Source organism: Phoenix dactylifera, chromosome 2 (genome assembly GCF_051530095.1).
Source record: "Phoenix dactylifera cultivar Ajwa chromosome 2, Ajwa_hap1_PhDact_Kaust_v1.1, whole genome shotgun sequence".
Taxonomy (NCBI): domain Eukaryota; kingdom Viridiplantae; phylum Streptophyta; class Magnoliopsida; order Arecales; family Arecaceae; genus Phoenix; species Phoenix dactylifera.
This window is the reverse complement of record NC_143191.1, coordinates 15,731,169-15,757,917: the sequence shown is the minus strand read 5'-3', so window position 1 is coordinate 15,757,917 and position 26,749 is coordinate 15,731,169. Positions and strand designations below refer to the sequence as shown.

General features: G+C 37.9%; 1 protein-coding gene across 5 annotated transcripts; it reads right to left on the bottom strand.

Annotated features, from left to right (window-relative positions):
* Window positions 1–1,129: 1,129 nt before the first annotated feature.
* Window positions 1,130–26,749, bottom strand: LOC103718344 (la-related protein 1A-like). Of its 5 annotated transcripts, XM_026808955.4 has the most exons (14): window positions 26,132–26,749; window positions 16,930–17,506; window positions 16,691–16,850; window positions 16,047–16,137; window positions 15,843–15,914; window positions 15,002–15,693; window positions 11,016–11,085; window positions 4,392–4,496; window positions 3,849–4,189; window positions 3,600–3,743; window positions 3,404–3,467; window positions 2,727–2,872; window positions 2,504–2,608; window positions 1,130–1,572 (listed from the first exon to the last, which is right to left on the bottom strand). In XM_026808955.4, the coding sequence occupies exons 1-14, from the start codon at window positions 26,474–26,476 to the stop codon at window positions 1,368–1,370; spliced, it is 3,117 nt and encodes a 1,038-aa protein (XP_026664756.4). In that variant the 5' UTR covers window positions 26,477–26,749; the 3' UTR covers window positions 1,130–1,367. The 5 variants fall into 5 exon arrangements, 3 of the variants coding, with proteins under 3 accessions (XP_026664756.4, XP_088571601.2, XP_038986931.3); XR_015975144.2 differs by lacking the exon at window positions 2,727–2,872 and having other exon boundaries at window positions 3,578–3,743; window positions 26,132–26,736; XR_015975143.2 differs by lacking the exon at window positions 2,727–2,872 and having other exon boundaries at window positions 26,132–26,736.

The window sequence follows — 26,749 nt, the reverse complement described above, 5'->3', positions numbered from 1 at the left end:
AGTCTTTGGGATTTAGAAATTCTTCTTAATCTCAAGCCTACTGGTGAGGAGTTTAATGCTAACACCCTTGTTGACATCCCGAGGAGGAGTTTGGGCTAGATCTAGGCAAGAAGGCTAGTAGCTAGTATGTTTATATGGGGACTTACGGTTAGCGAACCAGCCATATAACCAAACAGGAATACATAGATTTTTTCTTAGTCCAGATTTGCAAGTATCTTCTTTCACTTGGTGACTGCCCTTGCCGAAGCTCAGCTCTTTGCTTCAGGTCCACTGGTTTTAGATAATTAAAACGAAGGTCTTAGAGAAGTATTCTGCAGAGCTTTATGACATCCACTAACTAATTCTTCTGGGACCCACCTGCTAGGTTTTCTTCTTGCTCGATTAGAAGGGCCTTTCCTCTCTTTTTTTCTGAGTACTTCAAAAAATTTCATGAGGCTCTTGGCTCGTTGAACCAATCCCTTCTTCTTCCCAATCATGCGGGCTCCAAAACCTTCTTGGCTCTCTTTCCATGCAGCTGACATCTTCTGTCGTTTCTTATTTAGACCGCCATTTCACAACCCAGCTTTCCGGAAGGCAACCTTCTTGGATCCATTCACACGGCCAGGCATCTGTTGTAAATATGATGTAAATGCAATGCAATGCTTGCATCTTCAAATATTTATCAACCAACAAGATAAGTCTTCATCATGACCAGAATAAACTAATAGCAAGTCACGGACCGTAATCCTCCAACCACCTCTTTCTTCGTGTATCCTAGTTATTCATGCGTGCTATAAGTTCCAACTACAAGCACAGCAATGAAATCTGCCAGATCTCGTAGCATCGAACTCAATTCACACAAATGACAATTGATTATTAATAGTAATGTGCAGCCACCGAAAGAACAGCCGCTCATACCATCAACAAGACGTGCGCTTGGACAGAGTCGAGTCCAGAGACCGCGCCATGTAACCTTCCGTTGGTTACACGACTCTTCCCTAGTTCACTTATATTCATGGAGTACATGAGAGAGATAGGATATTTTACTACCAAAATCTAATTAGGAAAAGCAAAAGGAAGTAAGGGCATAAATTTTTTTAAAATAGCATGGCTAATTCCAAGCTCTCTTATTTGTCATTTCCACAATTCCAGATACAGTCATTATTTATATTCCTTTACCTTATGTACAAATCCGGGATGGAGGGAAAAAAGAATTCCTGACCCAGCCACCTTTAACTACCGGCAGAGGACTCCAAAATCTGCACAAGATAAAAGCCTACTGACTCTGAACCCTCCTAGCCAAACCAAAGTTTTCCATGTCAACAGCCCAAAATTCACACCAACCTATGCCTTGGTTCGTGCACAGAGAACAGATGCTGCAGCCATAACTAACAGTTGGTTGATCTATCTCGATCGTTAGAGCCACCGCTTCTGCTGCTGCTGCTGCATTCTTTCCCTGATGCCTTCTCCACCTTTTCCTTGGCCTTGAAATTTTCCAAGCTACGATATTCTTCCCTAAGTAGCCTATCCAACTCTGGGTGCTTCTTTAGAGGCCGATTATGGCCCCGCATCTCTCGGAAATGGTGAAATGCCCTGCCATATGAACAAGAAAATCATAAGAAGTAGAAAAAAAAAAATAAAAAGATGGCATAGTGGCAATCTCTGTTCATGCTACTACCCAGTTACAATTTTGTACCAACATTATTTTGCTCATGTAACTACCCTGTGTGTGTGAAATGATATCAAATAAAAACCGCATAATGTGTGCATCCAATGACTCTGATGAACACCAAGTAGATAGAATAACAAAGTAGCAGAGATAATAATGGCTGCCAAAATGGCTAACATGAGAGTTCAATACTGAAGCTCAAATGAGTATTATCAGAATGGTTCTGATAGTTACAGCAGCAGGCTATATCCGTCCATCAGAACAGTAACATATAGAGGGAGGACTACAGGTGGTACAAGTAGAAGCAACCAACAAGCCTCTCAAGCACATAGCACCTGATGACAAAAGTATGTAGTGCACTCTCCTAAGGTTGCAAAAGAAAAAAAATATATATACGCAGAGATAATCAGACATAGCTTTTTGATATGGATTTGGCGCACAGATTATATAACCAAATTCTTAGGTCAGGAATTACCATCTCTATTTGAAATATAAAATCCGAGCCTCATGATTGAAAAGGTGGTGGTAATTCCTGACCTAAGAATTTGGTTATATAATCTGTGCGCCAAATCCATATCAAAAAGCTATGTCTGATTATCTCCAGTCGAGGATGGAGCAGCCTCCATATTACAGTTATTACAAAAGTCTACACATGAACTGTGGGTCAAGCTAGGAGTTACTTTTCTAGTGCAAGGAAAAGGTTTTCTTTTAAGATAGTATTGGTTCACGTGAAAAATTTCTTGATTTCTGAAGGTTGAGAATAATGAAGCTGAAGTATGAAAAAATATTCAATTAATAAAGAGACCTGCAATATGAAAAATGAGTATAATAAATTAAATTAGCATTAAGTACTACCAGTATTTTTCGAGGCCATAAATACTGCCTTTATGGTAAAATTCAAGCGTAAGCTGTTCAAAGTCTTCATACAAATCCTCTTTAAAATTCTTCTCCAAGCCATAACTGGAAAAATGAAAGTAATGAAGTTTAAAAAACTGTCGACTAACATGTCTAAACAGAGCATGACTCAACATTCAATTTCAGCATCTTTTTTAAGGTCAAAAGCTTGCTAAATAAATACCTGTAAAATCTAAAGAGACACTCTAGCCCATAATTATATTTAGCAGCTGCATCTTCCAGTGCTAGCTTACGAAATTCATTATACATGGATTGGTTGAACATGTCTCTCAGAAAATATGACCAAAACCGATAAAGTGTGTTCATTTCCTGCCACATAAAAGGCAAAAGCTGATTCACACAACACATATATTAAGAATAGAAACCATGTGCTTTGATAAAAGGCTAAACCATACTTGTTATTACTAATGATAGGAGACAGAAATATCTTGAGAAACTAATTTTTAGCAAATATAAAATGAAAATTGACTAAAACTTGCAAAAAAATAGAAGTCAATGCACTGTTGTGGACAAGCATCAGAAAATGAAAGAATTGACACTGGAAAGAGTTGAATACGGCCTAAAAAAATGATTAATAAGTGTAATAAATAGACATCATTACTCACTCAGGTGAAATTTTCTACAAAACCGATGTTATCGGGAATACATTGAAGATAATAGTCAGAATGACTGAAGTGAGGAACACAAGGTGTCATGCATAGATAATTTGTTAAATCGACTTTACATATAAAAGCCCTCACTAGAACCAGCAAATTTGCAAAACTGAAATATCTGACATGAAATATTTTTGAACATTTCAGAAATAAGTATCTGACAGAAGTCCTTTATGCTATAGCCTACCTCACTACAACCAACTCCTAATCTCTTACGTTCATTAAGACAACGCTTATGATACTTCAGGTACCTTCATCAACAAATAACAGAATCAGAATGATTTGATGGTGCAGTTTGAAAATAAAAAGTAAGAAGAAAATTTTGATGAGAGGTGGAATTATGAAAAGTATCAAAATATACAAAAAAAATCCAAGTCATCTACTTTTGCTGCTTAAATTCATTTTCTTCCAAAAGCTGATGGCTTGGGTGCTGAAAAGGTGGAAAAGGTTTTGGCATTGATCCCACTGGCGGGCTGCTTCCAGAAAGAATACCATGAGGAGACCCACTCAATTTTGACAACATCAGGCTGCAACAGTAAATTCAAAAGATCAACAATACAGATCAGGGTTAACATGTAAAATAACCAGAGCACGGTGAAGTAATTCAACTGGAATAACTGAAAAGTACTCACCCACAATTTTCAGGTGGTGTTGACCCAAAGAAAAAGCCAACTGAATTGCTTGGTGGGCTTTCTGAAACAATTCCATTGCGGTGACGGCCATTGCCATGATTTCTAAAATTACCAGGAAACAACCGCTGTTTATGTGAGGAATGCGACTTGCTGGTGCCTTTATTTTGCCGTCTCCGGGAATTAAGATGTCCACCCTCTTCCGGGCCATTATTTACAACAATGTTCACATTTGCCTTTGAACTCGGAGATGAATTTCCAAGGCTGGAAGGTTTAAAGTCACCATCTTTCATCTCCATTCCATGATTATTTCTTTGATTATTAGATCGTTTGGCTCGCAACTCCTGCTAATAACAAGATTTTTAGAAGGATTTAAACAGCTAATTCTCGGATGGTGATAGTAGTAGTACTTCAAAGATGTATTTGTATAACTGAAAAAAATAAAATAAAGACACATGCACCATCACGTATATACGACATTCCATTCATGCAAGGTGGACAAGTCCCCAAGTAAATACTTTTTTGTATGCAATAGGAGGGCATAACCTGTTCATAAAAGTAAAGGCCATCATTGATGGCAGTTGCAAGCTCATTCGAGATAGGTTCAGATTCCCTTGAGCCAGTTCTATCATCTTGTTCTATCCGAATATCCTGTTTAGAAGTTAGACAAAATGAATCCATAAGTCAATATAGAGGCACATCGTGATATAGATGGATAAAAACCCTGTTGTTAATTATTAAACCCATGAAGGTTGAAATTTGCATATATCATGTCAACTAGACTTGTTCATGGGCTGTGTTGGGCCAGGCCAGGGCCGAGTTTGCCCAAAGGTCAGCACAATTTTCTTAGGACTGGGCTTGGCCCGGCCAGCCTTCGGAGCTACCTTCTGGCCCGAGCCCAGCTCTCACTTGGCTTCGGGCTTCGGGCTTCGCCCTAGGCCTTGGGTTTCATGACCATTCTTTATTTTTTTAAAACTACTAAAAGGCCTCAAAATATTTTAAAAAATAAATATAAATAATTAAATATTGCTAACAACCTACAACATGTCTGTTATCCCATTACTCACATATCAACAACGACTGTCAATCAAGTTTACAAATACATTAAACATAAATAAATAAATGGCTAGGCCAAGGTCAAATCCTCAAGCCTGAGACAAACCAATTTATTAAACAAAGCTATTTTCTAGGCTCGACCTAGCTCAACGGGCCTAAAACCTTCAATCCGAACCCATCCAAAAGGCTTTCGGGCTCAAGCGGGAGAGCCTGGCCCATTTATTAAGTGGACCTATATTCTAGGCCCAACCTGGCCCGATAGGCCTAAGACCTTTGGCTCAAGCCTATCCAAAAGGCTTCAGGTTAGGGCAAGCTAGGTAGTCCACAAGTCCAATGTCAACATTATTTTTTTCCTTTAAGAGAAGTTGATGGAATAAAGTTGAATCATGGATAAAATTAACCAGTTCTAGCAAAAAAAATCACAAGCAATGACACAACCAAAACTAGTTGTCTCATTTAGGAAAGTGCAACACAAGAAAGCCCATAGAGATCAGCTGGAACACTTTAAAAAAAAGGCTATATTATGGGAAATTGAAATTATGCTAGAGAACAAAAATGTGAACTTATAACAAACCTGAAACAATAGACTACGAAAAAGCAATACAACATTTTAAAAACATAATAATTAAGCATCACATACATATTATACTGCCATTCATGCCAGTCAGCATTGAGTAGAATTTATCCTGCCTGTGCCAGATGCTTAACATGCTGCAGATCCAGTGTATGCCCATGTTTGCTAGGTATCGGAATGACCCAGTTGATCCAATGCCAATGTCAGTGCTAGGCCGGTATTGCAGAGGCATGCAATACTTTAATCCTCAATTGCATACAATACTTTAATACTCAATCACATGCATGGCTCGCTACACCACCCTGAATTGCCTGGTTCAGGGCGTATCAAGCCATATTGACGCGGACCAGCATGGTTCCACCCCTTAGATCGAGACACCAGCGAGGGAGAAGGAGAGCAAAAGAGAGAGAGGGAGGGAGAGGGAGGGAGAGAGAGGCCGAAAGAGGGAAGGGAGGGCTTTCGAGCCCCCTCTCCTCCAGCACTGCATAACAAGGGTGGAGCCCCTATTTCGATATGAAACACGATTTCCGACCCCTTTATTTTTTTTTTGAATTTTTTTTAAATGAAGTGGATAGTTTCTTACCACTAAAAAATTCAAAAAAAAAATTTAAAGGGTCGGAGCTCGTTTCATTTCAAAACGCAGAGCCCCAATTACGCAACGCCGAAGGAGAGGGGGATTGAAAGCCCTCCCTCAGTCTCTCTCTCTTCCCTTTCTCTCCCTCTCGCTCTTTTTCTCATTTTCCTTCTCCCTATCCCCTTCCCTCTTCGGCTCCCTTTGGTCGGTATGCTGCAATAGCATACCTTACCGTACTGTTGGGCAACCGATATAGATCTCGATACCAATTCCACCAACCTTGATCACATGCATGGACTGGTCCCTAGCCGGTAGGGCTATGAAAAACGGTTCTGGCCCTTATGTGGCTGGAGCTTAGCAGTTTCGGCTGCGTACCGGACCGGTTCGCACCGGCTCGCGCGTGGGAACCGCACCGGCGAGCTGGAAACCGCACCCGCACACGGTTCCTCGCACCCGCGCGCTGCCCCGCGTGGGAGGGTATTTAATGGCACAGAATGGCAATTAACGTGGACACGTGCGTCTGCACGCGCGTCCGAATCGGAACCGTACTGGTCCAGTAGGCAACCGGTATGCCTACCAGTATCGGTACGGCGTACCATGATGACATGTATATGAAATATGAGCAGTCAAGCAAAAGAATTTGTTTTGGAACTAGAGGACATATAGAGCTTCTATTATATAATAAAAGGTTGACTTTACCATCACCTGGCTGGTGTGGGAGTAGAAGAGGTTAAGCCAAATCAGAAGTTAAAATATAAGTGATATGTTAAGCCTTTAATAATGAGTCTGCAGAACTTTAGCATCGCTTTTAATGTGATGGAATATTAGATTAAGTAACTACTTTAAGGTCAAGGATTTCTTTTCATCAAATCCCCAGACTTCATGGCCAACAACTTTCCTTTAAGGTCAATGAACCAAATGGAACAATAGCCTTCAAAAGGAATATAAAGCTAAAATTAGAACACTTATCTCCAGTTCAAAGCATGGCATCAAGGGCATTAGTTCACTGGTGCAACCTCTTTCTAATTTATACCCAATTTTTCGAGAGGTGTTGAAGTCATCTAGAAGACAATTTCCACTCATTTCACTGGTGCAACCTCTTTTGTTTATGTACATAAGCCAAAGATGTTCTACAGTTGTATCCATTGCCTCTTGCAAAGCAAATCAGTTGTGATGTGAACCTAGCATCAAATAGATACATGATCAGAAACCTTGGTAACCTAAAGATCATAATCCAATTATAAGAACAGTTGGTGTCTGTCACAGGTTTACAGTCTTCAAGAAGCTGGATTTGTTTTGGTTTATAATTTAGTTAACCTATTTTAAGTTTCAGTTTGCTTTAGTTCCAAGAACTTTGTACTTTGTACTTTGTAGGTTATAGTTCTAACCAGGATTTAAGCATTTTAGCAATTACACAAAGTTTAATGTACTACATGGTACACTAACCAAATAAGCTTTAATTCATATCATAGACCCTCTATTAACAAAACTTTACATAAAAATATATAGTACATACAACCTTTCAGGAAGCATGTTACTCTAGATAATAACTAATATGTTATAATATCTGCTATCTGAATTTCTTTGTTGGTTTTAAAGCACAATATTAGGTATACAAATATTAACATCCACACAAATAACCTAATTTGCAACCTAAATTAGTAAGTATAGAACTTAGACCTACATGGCTACACTTGAGCACTTTATTTGCAGGTTCAGATCTGATTTTAGCCAACCCAAATAGTTCAGACAGGGCTTGATGGTTATTGTTATTAGATTTCGCCGAATGCAGCACATGGCACATGGAGAATCACAATCAAATCATTCTGTTAAATCAAGATGTGGATTACATTCCACATGCTTTGATTTCTTGTCTTAGACATTTTTGAATTAGATGTGGTTCAACCCAACAGACGAATTCAAAGGACAAGTTCAGTTCCAATACTTGCATAAGTCCTATGCCAAAATAATAAGGTGAATTTTCAACTGAAAAACTCTACAGCTAGGAGTGTAATGGTCTAATCTGACAACCTGATCGAATTGTTATTTTCAAAAAAAGACTTTGAGCACTAAAACCTAACCAATAAGACTACTGGATCAGGTTTGGATATGGCTAGAACTAAATGGATCGCCTGATAAATCCAATCATAAGTTGCATGCATAACTGAATAGATAAGGGATAAATTAACAAGATTTTCACTAACATCAAATTTTTTATGCTAGTCTATTACACACTATTTTTTCAGTTTAGACTCTGTTTAGAGAAAAGTTTAGACAGACTGTCAAAAAACTAGAATCTAGAACTTGTATGATGGCCCAGAATCATTAGTCTCCTATCAGGTGAAAACAACATAGATTCATTAAAAAAATTCAAAATATGATTGTGCTAGTTATTTAATTAATAACCGCACCATTATAAGGTTATTATGTCAATAGCAAAGATTATTTGAGGAAAAATATCTGCAAAAACAATGATGTTAGAATTTCAGTAACATTTAATAATGGATCCAAACAAATCAATCCAATAAGTAAAAGACTAACTTGAATTCAGATCGGATTTTCATCAGTTTAGATTCAATATCTGCTAGACCCAACCCATTTAATCCTACTAACAACTGATATTTTCTACACTTCACAGTAGTTACACAATAAAGAATATGATGGTTATTTATTCGTTGTTGGTCTAACAACTTTTTTGGATGACAAATCCATATTTCTTATTAATTTATCCTTGAGAAGTGTTGACAATTGTCTTGGCTTTAAGCTTCTAAGCATTTGGCAATACGATTTTCTCAGTAATTTGAGGTACCTGATTTGAGTCAAGTATATAGAGGAGATACAAAAGGTGATGTAGTAAGATAAATATAGCAAATGCCAGCCATAGACTATCAACAAGCAATGTTCAAAGACATGAAGAAGGCACCAAAAAGGGGAAAAGATGGAGGATACAATTCTGAAGCAGGCCTAATGCCCTCATGTATGTGAACTGATCCGTCACAACTCTAATTCATATAGTTTCTTTCTCGATGAACCTTGAGACATTTTAATGCAAGAAATATTTCTCTTGAAGGTACAATTGAAGCAATGGATGGAAGTTATTTAATAAATAATTGATCTATACCCAAAATAGCGTATATATGGAAAACCATGTAAAACCAGTAGCTTTAACATCCTAGTCAAGCACTAGGAAATTACTAAGTACCTACAAACCTTTCTTAGCACCCAATTAAAAGGTAAAAATTTCTCAAAGCCCCAACTCACCGAAGAAAACTTTTTTTGCTGCAAAATGTTCCAATAAATTTCAATTTACTGTAATAGAAAAAAATCTAGTAGTACAAATAAGCCATGGTCATTGAAGATCAGCTGCTAAGACCTAAAGGAAGGCATAATGGCTACAAGAATCATTTCAAGAAAAACTTATGTTGCTAGAATTAGAAGTATAGTCAAGGTATTTTAGGGGCTCACCCTGCTGCTAGGAACATTTACCAAACAATGAGCAGCTGGAATTTCATCCAACGGCTCAAATTTAACACTTCTTAATTAGCCTTTCCATTTTTATCTTTATGCTTTCAAATCAGTTTTCACGTTAATTAGGGGTTATTCTGTTCATGCATTTCTGTAATATAAATAGATTACTACCATTCTGGCTGAATTGGAAATGTTAGTAAGTCTTTGGTTAACTGCAAGGTTTTAAATACCAGCAGGATGGTGGGGGGTCCCATATCAAGACGAGACACCATCCTGACTGTTGGGACAGGATAAGTCGGAAAATGGACTAGGATGGGATGGAACATCCACAATCCTGAGTATCCAGATACCCACTTGGATAAACTAGGAGGACCCCATCTCACAATATTTAAAACCTTTGTTAGTTGCGTAGTCAAGGAGATTTTGACAGGATTTGCTTTCTGATGTAGTGAAGTCCTAATTAGACTCAAAATAGGAAGCTGGTGGTGGTCTGTTAGTTATTTATGGGATTGCTTTAGGTGTCCTAGAGTGTGTAAACTGGTTCGGCCGTGCTACTCCCCTCTGTGTCTCTTTCATTCTCTTCTATTAAATTATCTTTCTTTCTAAATCTATTTCCATTCCTTTTGATTCAACTCCTCTTTCTTAATCTTTCTCTTAGTGCTGAGAACTGATTTGGTAGTTTCAAACCTGAATATACTTTTGATTGTTACATGTTTGGCATCTGGCTGAGCTGGTTTAGTGTAGCCTAAATTACTGGGTACTTGTGACCAAGATTAAAGTCTAATCTTGCTGTTTTTGAACTCTCTTGCTATTATTCTTAAACTCTCCTTCTTCCTGTACTTAAATTCTGCATACTGCACCACTGTTATCTGAAATTTTTCTAAAGTAAACATTAAAGCTGTTTAAGATTGCCATAAAAGTTTCTGTATTAGGACACTAGCATCCATTAGGAACCCCTAATAATTACTGCATAGTTATTTCAGCTTTTGTTAGGCAGGACTCTTTAATTTTGACATATTCTGTCCTGTTTCCTGAAATGGGGCAGCAAGTTTAAAGCATAGCCTAAAACTAAGGTTTTTCTTCAGTTTAGATCCTTAAATGCATTTTAGATCATCCCTAATTGGTCAAATTAACAAAACTTTCCACTCATCTACAATTTCTGATATCTTGTTTGATAAACGATGAAATTTTAAGAAATCATGACTTCATATTTTTTTCCCAATGGAAGCCCAGGCATGAATAACCAGATGTTAGATAAATAAATTACCGGACCCAAAAAAAATCAAACTTCAGCAAAAAAAATATAGCTAATAGCCCTGATTGACAAAAATCAGCCTGATAATATATATAACTGGATATGTACGTATTAATCCGCCCATCTCGGAATCATATTTGATGTTTCTTCTCAAAATAAAAGTCCATTAAAAGGACATAGTTAATAAATCCTGCAGGGGGGAGGTTGAAGCAATGGAAGTCAAGAACAATAATGTAACCTTACCTGGGTAACGATTATAAGTTTATGCACATCTTGGTCATTAACATCCATCTCATCCTCCTCCTCATCAATCCTGTTCAGAATAATATTATTTGGGAGAACAAAAGGATTTTGCAAAGAATAAAATATATTAACAGAATATAATAACTTTTTACTTAAGTACAAGTAGATGGGATCCAAATGAAATAACAGTTTTAAAAAGCATATATAGAATATTCCTCCTTGTAATTGTCATTACTGCCACTAGCATTTAAAGATGATAAGCTTGTGAAAAAACATAAGCAATTTGCACTAATAGTTGCCATAAGCTCATGAAACATGTCATTGAAATCTGGAGGCTAAGCCAAGGATTCAAATCCAGGGGGACGTGGTTGTCCTGACTTTCTAGTGGACTTGGACATGCTGCATCCCAAAACCTAGGATAGTGGATGTCCCTATCACAGTGCCGTCCCGTACCAGTCTCGTCCCAATGCCTAGAATGATATCCCATCCCAACACTCAGGATGGTAGGATGCCCTGCCGTCCCACCAGGAATTAAATCCATGGTCTAAGCCTCCAAATGGGAATTCTTAGGATGCCAATTAACCAACTACCAGTCCGCTAACACCAAGTCTGAGTCTCCTTTCAATTGATGTATCTACATGACATATTTTCCCTTTCTGATAGCCATGAACTATATATGTAGCCACTTCAAGATGCATGTACTCTTCTCAACAAAAAAACAATTTCTTTATTGTTTTATTTCCAATAAAATATCAATGAATTATGCCATTACTGGTTTGTACAAGCACCAGATTCCTTTAATTCTTTTTTACTTTTAATATTATTTAGATAAATATCATGATTCATATCATTATCAATTCCCTAGTCCTGCATCCAGATCCACTCGCATTGACACTCTTGCTACTGCTCACCTAATATTTGTTTTATGCAATGCTACAAATAGATATTTTGGTGGCCTAATAACAGAAGGTTGCTTTCCTACAAAGTCAAAACTCTATGGTATTCCTACAAAAGCACGATTTCTTACATCCAGAAATACAGTGATTAACTAGTGCATCCACAAAATTAATAGACTTTAACTTTTTGTCCAGGAGAATCAATTCAAGCGTTTAGCTATACAATCACATTAATCAGTATCTCTGAAATTAATCTTCTGGAATATCAGTAACACTATCATGATTCACAGCTTACTGATTTCATAATATCATAGCAAAGGTGCTAAGTATGAGGTTTAGTGAAGCATATGAAGGACAAGTTAGTCACAAGCAGCAATATTCATTATAGATATATCCAAAAAAGAGTGAACTGAGCCATGAGATTATATCTTAACCACTGAAAGAGAAATGGAAAAAAAGTCAACTAAAATTGAACTATAAAAAATTATCTAAATAGGGGTTTAAGGATGTATCGACTCATTTCTGGGTTTTCGGCCTCTATAGATTGAATGGATCTGCCAGTAAGTCCTCTTTTAACTCTTCTATCTTCCTTTATGATGCTTTATGAGTTTTTTGCAAGTTGTGAAGGCCTTAAAAATGGTGACCACTTTCACCATATATGTTGCAAAATAGAATTAAACTAGCGTTGACCCAAAAATGGCATCAATGACGAATGTCTTACAGTGTTATAAAGCAATTCTTCAATTTGCTAGTGACAACCTCATCTTTGGACAAGCCATCTCAGATCAGATTGAACACCTTTTGATACTTCTATGTTTGAGAATAAACTGTAGAGAGGAGTCCTTTAATTTTAACACACAAAGACCTTGCTATGTCAAAAAAGGCATATTGTAAGCCCTAAGTTTGAGAACCTCCCTGTTACTCTTGACAGCCTTGAACCATTCGGACCTAGAACTGCAAGCTAGACTCTTGTGGCAACTATTAAAAGAAGATAATCTAGCCAAAAGGGTGAAGCCTATACCCCATAGAATGCTAAAGCTCTCGAGCATTCCACCTCAGTTCATGTCAGTAATCTCTTTTCCTATAGCACCTATTGCTGAAGTGATAAACTAAGAAGTACTTTATTTGAAGACTAGAAGCCAAGATTGGAAAAGTTTACCCCCTCGAACAACAGAGAAGAGCATGTGAGAATAAAGTGCAAGGGAATTGAAGGGTTCCCAACTAAAATGTGTCGTTCAAAAAAAAAAAATAGCGCTTCATAACGTATGTGCCAAAACAGATGCTTCATAACATATGTGCCAAAACAGACACTAGGACAGGTGAAGAACCCTTTCTTTTATCATCTAGACTCCATTTAAGTGCTATACTAAGACATGGAAGTCATGAAAAATTGAATAAGTGCAAAAAACTTTTCAACAATAGATAATAAATGAATGACCATCTGCTTCCTTTTTCACTCAATCTATTGATGCCACCTTCACAACCAACCACTAGTATGACATAACTTTTACCCACAAGGACCTGTCATGTCCTTAAAAATATCTCTTGAGACATCATATATATAGTTACTTATTGAGTAGCTTGAACTCAATGCAACATAAATATCATATATTCCACTGAAACCAAGTTAATTAGGAGTGTCAATGAGCTCAGATCAAGCAAACAGGGTTCAGCTTGAGCTTGGCTCGGTAATTATCTAGCTGAGCTAGACCTTACTTGAGCTCAAGACAAGAAGCAATGACCCAGCTCAAGCTCAACTGAGATAATCCAAATAGGTTGACATCAGCTTGATTTGGTGCATGATGGTCAATAGGATTAGGAGAAGAAAAATTGGTCGAGCTCTGTGGTGGTCACAGGTGGAGGTGCAGCAAGGAAGAAGGGAGATGTAGAGGCCAAACAGCGAGAGCGCAACACGCATTTGGTTGGCTGATGTGAAGGAACTGAAAAGATTCAAGTGGATTGAGGAGAAACTCAAGGTATGAGTCAAAGACAATGGAGGCAGCAAGGTTCCCGTGGATGAGCAAATACCACCAGACACGGTGAAACAAGAAGGATTCAATGCTAGACAGGGAAGTGACAACCATGATAGAGAAGGAGATAAAGGGAGGAAGAAGAGAGGAAGGGACTGCCCAAAAGCATAGTTGACTTTAGGTTAGGGCCATTGGTGTCTGTCCAATCATCCTTAAAAGGCTAGGGTCTCACCTTTGCCATTCGATCAAGACACGATAATTTAGATAAACCTCTTCTATATACATTTGTTGATTATCAACCAACAATTCCTACTATCTATGGTTATGTATGGCTTAAGCAAATTCACCATCTTTTTTCAGGCCTTCTTCGCTCATTGATCATTAGTTTTAAACCAAAAAAGGAAAAAAAGAAAAGATGGCAGCTGAAGTGTTTATGTATCAAGTTACTTACTTATTGGAAATAATCTTTGTTTATTAAACAAGTGCAAATGTGATGGACCAAGACCAAAAACATACATCATCTCACAAACTAGCCTTACAGTAAAAATCTTCTAACCCTGTCTTGAGGTTGATTTTTTAATGAAACATATTCCTATTCTTGTTAAAATTTATGATTTTTTTATTTAATTGGCAGAGCACGTATTCTATTTAAATAAGCTGGTCCACCGGGTACTGATAGTATATTCATTATTTAATCAATATGTTGCACATGCCTTTATTATCTTCCTTGCTCTATCATGAGAAAAGTGGCCAATATCAACCAACTATAATGTTAAGAAACAAGATTTCCCTACTCTAGTTGGATTGGAAGATAATGAAAATGTTATGTTGAAGCCAAAGAATTACATTTGTCAAGCACATGGCCATCAAGAATGTGCTTGAGCAGACTACGAATAAGAAAGCAAAACATCATTATCATTTAATACATGCAATGATTTAGGAATATGACTGCAATCAGATAACATACATATATCTTCAGATCCTAATTATTTTTATATTTGTGAGTTCAGAGCATTCAACAGGATTACAAGATAGGTAACGATTATTTTAAATTCAATGAATTGAGAACCTGGTAACCATAGGCTCAAGAGATAACAAAGTAAAAGAATCATTTTAATACCTTCTGTTTGACGAGAGATGGCCTTTTTGGCCTGTTGTCTGCTCTAATTCCAGTTCTTCATCAAGCATGAATGTGCTTTGTTCCCCAGCAAAGCTGGGAGACACATTATTTGCAGAAGCATTAGAGAAACATCCTAGACTAGGCATGTCAGGTCTCCTATTTGACCTCGTGTTTACTTTCTGAAGGTCAGGATTACCACTACTGGAAAGATTGATTTTTTCCTGTGAGCTTACAGAGCTAACAGAAATATCAATGCTGCTATACTTAACATCAGAAATGCTGCTGACAGAATCCTTGTCTAACACACAGCTACATTCACTACAAGGTTCTCCTTGTTTAGTGTCCAAAAATGGTCCGGATGCTAATTCTTTGCTCCCTTCCTCACCATCTCTGTTGCATGCTATTGATTCACAAACAGTTAACAGCTTCACCATGTTACATTCCATATTATTCTTAACTTCTGCCTTAGAATAATCATTCAATGAAGGCAAACACTCATCTTCATCTTCACATGTAGTTTGGCCACCATTATTCTCAACAGAGATGCCAACATTACTACTTCCATTATTGTCATCTTTTTCCATGCTGACAGGAGATTGGCCCTCTGTAGGCTGAGATTTTGTTGAAACTGCCTGCTGAGCTAATGCCGGAATCCATTTTGACCAGTCATTTCGCCTTCTTATCTTGTCATCCTATAAATTAATATTTAAAACGAAAAAGACATGACAATCTATAGAATGGCAAATAACATTTAAACGTTAACATGTAGTAGATATCACAAGCACAAACAAATATAAATTGGAATGGTTATATTATCCGACAACTCGTAAGAGATAATAACCTCAATTTCTATCAACTCTGAACTCCGCAAAGCATCCAGAATCAAGGATATGTTTGTTGTCATTTTTCTAACCTGTGACGTCAAACATTGAAATCTGTTAGGTAATATTTTTCTCAACCAATAACAAATGAATATCCATTAAAAAATGAAAAAAGCACAACTATTTAACTCTGAGAACACAATTAGCATCAAGATACAGCATACCCTATTAAAGTCCGCGATTTTAGATATAGAAACCCATCCCTGTTCATCCAGTAAAGATATCAAGTAATGGTCCTTCTGCAAATTCTCATCACTGCAATAAGGATGATTACTATTATAGCTAAAACAGTGAAACAGCAATATATATATATATATATATATATATATATATATATATATATATGTACATATGTGTGTATGTATATCCATGTATGTACATACATGCATATATAAATAGTATATAAGCATATGTCCATCCATCTATTTACCTCTGTATCTAAATCTATCCATCCATGTGTGGGTACATAAAGTGAAAGCAAGTTGGTTAAAGACAGTTTGCAGACTTCCTTTTACAAGCAGAATAATGTCCCATATTGGATAAAATAAATCACTTTCAGTATAAAATGACGAACTTATTTCATTCTAATTGACAAAATTGGAACGCTTTAATGAATTCAAGGTCACATAGATGTTAAATAACCGACTCATGGATCCAAACAAAAGGTCGTGCATGCTCGTGACTGAGAGAACCCAGAATTGCAACAATGAATATGTTTTCTCCTTGTGATGATTGTGAATGAAAAACTGCAAGGACTAATTGCATCTAGGCTTAAAGAACAAATGCAGCATCAACTAAAATTATGTACCTGAAATAGTACTCGATTTGTTTTACTATGTTAGCTCTCAAGTCTAGTGGCTCTTGTGTCACAACAGGATATGTAGGAGGGGGAGGATGTGAAAAAAAACGAGGACCCCTCATCATCTCCAGAGGAGCAGCAGGAACATAATACATCGGAGGAGCAGGACCTGCATTTCGAGCATTATTAATTTATGATAAGGAAGAACAGGAGACCTCAAATGGAATTCATAATATTTAAGGCATTACCAGGATAACGAGGTCCACTAATAAACCCTGGAGCTAGACCAAAAAATTGTGGAACTGGCCTGATGAAAGTCCTGGGTCCAATACCACGTGGCATATTTATCTTCTCTCTTGGATTCCGTTGATTATGCCATGTCTGGTTGAAATGGCTACCAGGCTCATGACCATTATTTGGTCTGCTGCCAAAATTGCTGGCACTGGGGCGCCAAGCATTTGGATCTCCACGGGGTGGCGGATGGAAATTTCTGCTACCATCATTTCCTCCAGCATGGCCAGCTGGAGTAAAAGCCGGCAAGGGAGTTTCACATCCAGGCTTTGCAATATGTGGTTCACCATTAGGAAACGGTGCAGGGCACGACTGATAGGCATACTCATGAACCACCAGAGGTGGAGGTGGCACGATAGGGTATAACATCGGTTGACCTGGTTGTTGGTGGTATGGCAGGGGGACAGGAAATGGTGGCACACCATTTGAAGGGGCATTTCGCTTGGGACCATGTTTATGAGGGTGCACTGGATGATGCCTATTGGAAGAATTACCTCTTCCAAATCCATCAGATTTACGCATTCCAATTGATCCCTGAAAAAGAACAATCCAATAAGCATTGTGTACCAAAATTTCTACTAAATAACAAGCAACTGCTGCCCATGAAATAAATAAGGTGTCGTTGAAGTAATGAGAAAATTCAAAACTAAAGAAAACCCAGTATATCGTCATCTTTAGAAGGTGGCAATGATTAAGATTTCATGGATTACTATAATATCTTTACCATATCATCAAAAAAAAATTACCCAGGAAATGATTTTCCTTAGCCAGTCTCCACAATTCATGGTTGAGGTGGTTCTTAAACTCCTTTAAGACCAACCCTTATGTTCTCTGAGACTATGGAGATTCCCCAGAAAAATTGCTCATTTATTCATGTCAATTAAGTACATCTGAGCCCACTACCCGATCACCTCTCAGGAAGTGTTAACTCATAGGTTGCCTACCATTCATCTTGCCCAGTGCATCATCTAGATTTTCTCCAGAAAAGTAGGACAGAATTAGATTGTAACAATCTTATTGATTTCATGATTTTACATTTTCAAATAAAGAGGTGGAGAATAAAGATAACTGTGATTACAAAAATGTTGATAATTGCCAAGTACAAGAAGAGAATAAAGAAAATTTAAAACGGAAAAAACAAATCTAAACACTTGCTGCTTCTTGTTTTTAGGTGAAATTGAAAATAACAATCATTTGATCTAACTAATCCACGATCCAGATTGCAAGGATATGGAGTTTAGGACCTAATACAACTCTGCGATCTGAAAACTGTGAGTTTGGATTATCTCGATACCATATAATCATGAAATTTCACTGCTGCTCACATTAACAACCAGATGCAAAATCTAAATTTGTCATTTTACCATATTCATCAAGAAAATAATGCCTCAGAATCCACAGCAAACCAGGGCGTATCAGAGAAATCCTTGCATCAAAATTTGAAAGCAAAACCATACTACCCATACCACCAAACAAATCAGTAGCAGAAAGAACAGAGAAATGTCCTCAGAGCAGGGAGTCATCCAAAACAGAACCAGAAAACATGCAGAAGCAGTTAATTCTTTTATTCCACAAAAAAAGGTCATTAAGGTCTTTAGACATGGGCAACTTCGGTAGTGTAATTAAAGTTGTCTAAGTTTAGGAAACTAGGAATATGTATAAACTTAGTTGTCTACCATTGAATTTGTTTCCAGTTATAATTTTTAGGGCCTATTTGGCAAAATCCCTCTGGATCCATGAGGATATGCAGGGTAAGAGCGTGGGGAGCAGAGAGGAAAAGAGGGCGCAGGAGAGGCAAGATCGAGAGAGCAGGGGGTCATGGCCCGTTCCTGCAAGGATTATTTATAAAAAAAAGAGGGACCTCTTGAGGTCTTTTTTCTCCACCTGCAAGAATTGAGCCCTGTGACCTTCCATCTCCTGCACCTAGGCCATCCTGCCCGCCCGCCCCCATGTTCTCTCTCCAGCAAATACTCTAGATCCAGCAGGATTACAACCTGGATTATATTATAGATGTTGATCAGGAAGCCTGATTGGATATGCATGAAGAAGTGTTAAATGTACAATAAAGGTCCATGTTGACATAGTTAAAGACCCTTAACTTGCTTATACATGTCCCACTGACAAAATCGGCCTAAGGGCATGGCCTATGAGGGTGCAAAACAACAAGAACAACATGATCAAAAAAATTTAGGTTTGTGATCAGGTTGGGCAGGTAGGTTTCTGGTCAGATAAAATTTTAGTAGATCAGGATCTGGCCCAAATATTACAAGGTCTATCTTTGGATCCAAACACAACCCATAGGCAGGCATATGCATTCCGATTGGGTCAGGCTAGGGTCCCTGCCAAGTATGGATCTGCAGGTTGTAGTGGCAACCCTAAACTATTACTGGAAGTTTTTAAAAAAATAAAAGCATCGATAGCTTATCCATCATCTTGGACTTGAATAAAAGGTTGGCACTAACTTTTTCAGTGGTAAAGTATATATATACTCAACCAAAACTATTCTACTATGCTCATTGTCCCCAAACAAAAACTTGTACAACATTAAATTTCCCTTGTGGTAGCTTAGACACGAAGCTAAACTTGGATCTGACAGTCAACTTCCAATTGTCACATCTCTTCAAATCATCAACAAGGGCATGTCATGAACTTAAAAACAAGCATATGAGAACACAAGAATGTTACGAAAAATGATGGATTTTGATATGAATAATTAGCCATCAAGGTTGACCCCTAAATAAAATAAAATCTGACCCTACGATTTTTTCTTTGCAATAGCAGATTCTCAATATAAATTGACACAACATGAGAAGCCCATCTGCAGTATTATACCAAAGCAAATTTTTTTACAAAAAGGGGAATAGATAGCCTAAAAGGAGGAGAAGCTTTGCAATCAGATTTCAAAGTTATTTGAGCCTTTTTCTCTGACATCTATTCTGTTAATGGCGGCTTTCTTTCTATGCATTTCCTCTTTAATTAATACTTGAGCACTCTACTTGTTTCTCATCATCAGTCTCAAACCATGATAATATGATAGAAATCCCTCCATGCTGATGTCCCTATCATACTTCTCAAAAAATTTTATCAACACATTTCCTTATTCTTCTCAAAAAAAGATCGTTAACAGAACCCATGTAAGAGTCTTACAAGTTATTTGAGCATTTTTCTCTTACAGCTATTCTGTTAATGGTGGATTTCTTTCCACACTTTTCCTCTTTATTTAATACTTGAGTATTCTACTTGTTTCTCAATACTGGTCTCAAGGCATGATAATATGATAGAGATCATTTCATACCGATATCCCAATCATACTACTCAAAAAAAATTATCAACACATTTCCTTATTCTTCACACAAAAAGGGATATTAATAGAATCCATGTAAGAGTCTTACAAGTCAAGGTTCAGCAGTTAACCTACAAAGGCAAGAATACCCTTGGTAATTTAAAGGGAGAGTTACAACTTTCAAGAATTATAAGAGAGATGGAAGATTGAAGAATGTTGAGGTATAATAGCGAAGAAGAGTATTCAAAAAAATTCTCAATATGGTTTGTAATTTTTTCAGAAAATTGGGGAACAATTTTTAATATGGATTTTTGAATATATATATATACCCCTTGAAATATGTTGTGTTGCACATTTACTCCTCAAAAGTTATTATTATTTGCATGGTGGTCACATGAAATCACTTTTACAAAATTTAAGAGCATTTTAAATGCAACTCCAAGCACACTTGACGACTGTGAAAATTGTATCGCTTCCTCAGATATGTATTTATCCAATAAATAAATTATGTGGACCTTGGCAAAATCACAATGCGATGCGGATAATATATCACTTTGATGCTCACCAACAAAAAGCATTGGTCAATAAGAATTGTCTTACCATAAGCAAAACAAAATGTCTTTTGCATCATCTGGCATTATTTGTAAGTGCTCTCTTTCAACATAAATCCAATGCTGAAATACAAAATGCCTTACCGATGCATAATATACCTGAAGAGGACAGGATCCACTAAGGTTTAGGATAAGGTTAGGCCTATAGGTTGCTGGAAACTTCAGCTCAGTTGTAGGTTTTAGATAAAATTGTAAAATAGTTAGGAAATCAATGCAAAATAATCATGAAGAAGGTGAACCTAAGGATATGGATCTACAGTTGGATGAGGGAATTAAAGGGCTTCAGGTTGCTTAGGTGTGAAATACTAGCTTGCTATCCCTTATGTTCAATATTTGAAATTTTGTTACTAGTGAACAAGCAAGACTAATTTTCTAAGAGAAAGAAGGAAAAGATAAAAAGGTATGGATTTTGAGGTAAAATTTAAGGTATGCTGTTAGTAACATTTCCAAAGAAAGGGTGCAGGTATCAGGTTTAAGATTTGAGAGAGTAAGATTGGACACTTCAGGAACTAGGGACTGGGGTCAAAAGGACAAAAGTTAGCGTAGGGTCAAACTATTAAAAGTAAGGTCAGAGACATATTTCAATCCAGAAATTAAGAAAAATGGTATGCCAGAGAAGAGAGAAGTGTTAAGAAACAGATGATTCTTAGTAGAATCCCACCACCAAAAAGCTCACATCTAAGAACTAACTCCTCTCACTTCCATCCACAGATTCATGTGGGAGAGAAAAGAACGAGAATAAATTTTTCATATTTTTTCTTCCCATTCATCACTAGTAACTAAATGAAATCGAAAACCATACAAAAAAAAACAAAATGGAATCACATAGAAGAGATAGCAAAGAAAAGAATATACAAACTAAAAATATTGTAGGACCCTAACTGCTTAAGGTGATGGACGGCTATGATTTATCAGGAGCAAGCTGCTTGAAGTCCCAAAAAAATTAGCAAGCCCTCAAAATTTACTACTGATGTTTCTCACAAGCAAAAGGATACTCAAAGGGGAGATAGACACATGAGCTTTTTTCACAACTCTGTCATCCATTCTTGATTAGTTACAAGCAAGGTTCATCGCCTCGGAACCAGATCCTGTACTAGTGCCACACTAGCACTGCATCGGTAAGGTACAATACGAAATCTTTTCGGGATACCGAGTATCGGTATGCCACCCATACCAGATATCGGTACAGTATGGTACATCTCGTATCGCCCGAACTGGCACATTATGGTACGTCCTGTACCACCCAGTTCGAGCCGGTACGGCGAACCATGGTTATAAGAATATACCTCTCTTGGACTCCTTTCAAGCAAGAATCTTTTTTTTTGGTACAACAAACAGGTATCCTTTACCAACTGCTCCGTTTAAACGTTTCTTTGATTTCCTTTCTAAATGAGGATTCCTCATCTCATGGTTCTTCTCAAAATTCATATATTTGACCACAAAAAAGGAAAAGTCGTACGTGTGAAAAATGTTGTCAGGATCAGGTTGTATCATAAACTGCAAAAGGGTTTAGATTGGATCATCGACTGCATAGTCCTTTTGATTCCTTTAAACATTCAAAAAAAAGATAGACCAATATCCAAAGCAAGAAACATGATCAAACTGTAATTTTAAACGAACTAAAGGTAAGAAGCCATCATTTAAGGACAATCATTTTTCAACAATCATGAGCCCATCTTCGACAACTCCAAGACACAAACACCATGCTTAGTTATATGATGTAATTTTTACCACCATAGAAGATATCTTAATTTGACTCAGGGAAAAAAAATTGCATGTAAGGATGGGCTTTATTAGACTTGATATATCATCTCCCCCATTATTTTGGCTCCTGATGAACAAAGTTTTTTCCTCTCCATATCCATTAGTTGAACTTTGTACAACATCCTGATATGTGTATTCTTGTCTTTACAAACTAACTACATCCTAATTTTAGTATAACCAGCGAAGCAAGATTTGCTCCTGCAGATGCATCAACTCAACTCTTGTTTAGTATAAGCTTGTACAATAAAAGGAATCATGGTTTTAGAAATGGTTGCAAACATAGGAAACTTTACCTCTAGATCTTACTTAACTCCCAATTAAGTTTCTTTTTCTTTACTTTGAAAGCTGAAATCACTTGAAAGATTGCTAAATTTTATGGTCTGAAAGGTTATGAACGATGCTTTGGTCATTCTAAGAGTCCAAGATATTAAATGGATTATAGAAAGATGGATGTTCTAATTGCTTCAATATGTAGCAAGATTATCCAGAATTGGATCTTGGAAACCACGAACAGATCTTATGATCCAAGTGAATATATGATCTAAATACATCCTGACTTGGGTATCAGAGCAGAATTGCGAACGGCCATTTAATCCAATTCAAGGATCAATTATGAATGCTAAGATCCTTATAGTAGTGCATGCGAAGCCTACATAAAAGTACTCCCCCTTTCAGAATTCCTGCCTTTAGGATTTTCAAATCCTAAGCATTAGTAACATGAACCTCTTTACATTCTAAAAATAAGTGTTCTGGACATAATATGAAAAATCTAAAGCAGTCAATCATCAAAATCAAGGAAATGGCCTCTTATTTTCGCATTTTTGCTCTTGCCCTGCTGCTCATCATTTCTTTCTTCTATAATCTAACTCATTTTCAGTCTTCCACTCCTTTTGTTTTAATGTTTCATCCTGTAAACCCTCTTGACAACAATCAAGAACTTTGCAACGTATTTCAGTCCATCAGCTGCTCAAACCATCTGAGGCAGATTTTTCTCACACTTATCATACACTCTTGTTGCATCTAGCGAGCATCTAGATGCTAAAAGTATCCTTCCTAGCTTTACTAGGCATAGAGTTTGACATCAAAATCTTAGATACGTTTGTATTTAGTTTGTGGGACTTTGACTACATAATTGTTCAATAAAAATTCCAAAGATATTTTCAACAGTATACTCTTATCCAAGATACACTGAACCGGTAGGCGTACCGGTTGCCTACCGGACCGGTTCGTATATATTTTTTTGGTTCACGAACACGCATGGAAAAAGATTTTTTTTTTGGTTCGCGTCCGCATCCGCACACGGACGTGGCAGAAACATAAGTTTATTTTTCTACCACATCCGCGCCAGGGCTGGCCACTGTGGCATTTATGGCACACGCACTACCCCGCGGGGATGAGCTAGCCCGCAGGAATCGCGCCTGTGCGCCGTCAAATCGTGCCGCGCGCGGGAGGAACCATGCACGGGCGTGCGGCCCCGCGTCCATGCGGGGCGCTCTGTCCCGAGGGAGCGCATGGCCCGCTCCCACGCCACAGTGCGCGCGCTGTGGTTTAAAATCCACAGCACGCACTGTAGGTAAAAAAAAAAAATTGGTACTGGTGCAAATCGACCGGTTCGCACCGGTACGGACCGGTACGCAGCCGGTATGCATGCGTACCGGCCGGTACCAGCCCGAAAATAGCTGGAACCGGTATCCACACTGTTCAAGTACCCGTTCCAGGCCGGACCGGTCTGTATCGGGCCGAACCGGCCGGTACAGACTAGTTCGGCAGACCATGCTCTTACCTCTCTTAACCTTTTACTAATTCACTCTTTTCTAACTGTTATTAGTTATTCATCTCAGCATCTAATTTCTAAGGCACCATATGCTTATAACATACTTACATATCTTCTTGCATAACATTCTTGCAACAAAAATATTTAATAGTGTAATGCTAAAAAAACAGACAAAAAATCAACTTCATGAACTTGCAACTTTTTGAATATTCACACACTTGTAAGTATAGTATTTTCTTTTTTTTAATCAACTATAAAGCTGACTTACAAGGTTCTACTTATATGCCTTCCATGAAGGTGCAGATAAATGTCTTCGCATGTTCCTTCACTACCTTCCCAATCACCACACCCTTAATGACTATTATATCTCCCAGCTTAATCATTACCATTAACTAACAAACATAATCATTTAAATAAACTGAAGTAAAAATTTATCAATGATTAAAAATTAAAAGAAAAAAAAAATTATGGATTGCATGTTATGCCTATTAGCATTAGAACTGAGATGAAAGACAACAGAACAAAACAAACCTCACATAAAGAAATTCAAAAGAAAGAGATACATAAGATTTCAGAATTCATATAAATTAAGACGGTAATATATCCCTCTATTGAATGAATATTGGGTTGAAACAGTGTCTTTGTCCTTCACATGCATGCGCATCAGTAACCATAAGATGCACTGATGTAATTATATGGTGTGAAAGAGTATCTTAGTAATTGACATCAATTCAATGCATTTATGATCATAATTCATGAAACTAAGGAGCATGGCAAAGTGATAAAATATAGCAATACTAAGTTCATGTCATCCCCCTGCATGCATGATCATGAATCATAACACAAAAGCCAATGAAATAAGAACCTAGTTCCAGCGGAAACAGTTGTAAGCTTTGACCAACTTATTAGCAGTTATTTAGACAATTAACAATTTGCAGTCTGACTTCAGACTCGCACAGATATTCTCTCACTTATATGGGAAACAGGCTATATAACAACAAAGAAATGAAAAACTATATACCTTTCTCGAGAACCAGCAAAAAGAAAGGACCGTAGAAGAAAATTCCAGGTTCACAATTCAGGGTAGCCCGGCTAAGCCAATAGCTAAATTCACAAATCAGTAATGAGCAACACCAAAAGAATATAAATCCCAGCTTCTGATGTGGGGTAAAAAAAATAACTTTCCAAGTATAAAATTGCCTATAAAGAGTTCCAGTAATTTTTATCTATATATTGGCACATTCAACAAGATGAACACGAATATGGACACGAAGGAGTGATATACTGTGTTCCAACTGCATCTAGGGTTGAGAACACTAAGCAAGGAAATCGAGAAGGGAAAATTTTCTTTCATCAGGAAATCAAAATTTTAGATAGGCTGCTTTCAGCAGTGTATCATACGGTGAGACAAAACAAGAACATATAAATAGAATTAAACATAAACACTAGCAAGCATCGAGTCACCGACACGTTGAGAACCCCATCAGTGATTAGAATCCTGAATATAAGACTCATGTTTAATTTAATCTATAGTTTCTTAAATCTCTTTCCTTTCATCCTCATCACTCGAGAACTCCCAATTAATCTTTTCTTTCACAAACAGCAGAATGGGATTCGATTGAAGAAACCAAAGTTCAAACCAGAAAGCCGTCACCCAAAATCGATTCTTTTTAACTGATGATGACTATTCATTTCATCACCTCAAGAACGAGTCCCAAAAAACTGACCTGAAACGGAAGAGGCGGTGGCAGTGGTGACCCGTTACTTGGAACCGGACCCACAGTCCCCGCCGGGGACGCCGCCGCCGGTGGAGGCACAGGTGACGGAGCCAGCCTCGTCACAGCAGCATCATAATCAGCCTTCGTCCTGGCATCCGTGAGCGCCGGCCACGACTCCGCCCCCATCACCGGGCCCTCGGCCCTCCTACCCTCCGCCGCCGCAACGGGCGGCGCCGCCGGCTTCCTCCACGGCGACCTCACCGCCACGCCGTCCTCTCCCGTGATCTCGGAAGCCCCGCCCTCCGGGGTCTCAACGGGATCACTGCCTCGGGCCATCGCCATGTCGCTCTCCATTGCCAGTGGGTTTGGTTGGGAACAAATCTACCTTGAAAGGGATCGTACCGCACGAACGAGGTCTCGCATCTAGGGTCTAGATTCTCGCCGATCTCCGCGGATTCGGCGTGTCACTGCCATCTCCGCCGACGCCAGCCTAGGGTTTTTGGAGGACGGAAGGCGGCATTAGGGTTTTTGGAAGCAGGCGAGTGACAGTTTTGCGAGCGGAGAAGGAATAAAATACGCGGTCGCGATTTTATGAGAGAAAAGAGCGAGAGGCCACCTATTGCGAGC

What these genes read in the sequence shown, in the direction of transcription:
- LOC103718344 (XM_026808955.4), bottom strand. Translation starts at nt 26,476, where the DNA reads ATGGAGAGCGACATGGCGATGGCCCGAGGCAGTGATCCCGTTGAGACC. An exon ending in GCCTTTACTTTTATGAACAG is followed by an intron (nt 4,190 to 4,391) that starts GTTATGCCCTCC and finishes TGTTATTAGCAG; the next exon opens with GAGTTGCGAGCCAAACGATC. An exon ending in TATGGCCTCGAAAAATACTG is followed by an intron (nt 1,573 to 2,503) that starts GTAGTACTTAAT and finishes TTCATATGGCAG; the next exon opens with GGCATTTCACCATTTCCGAG.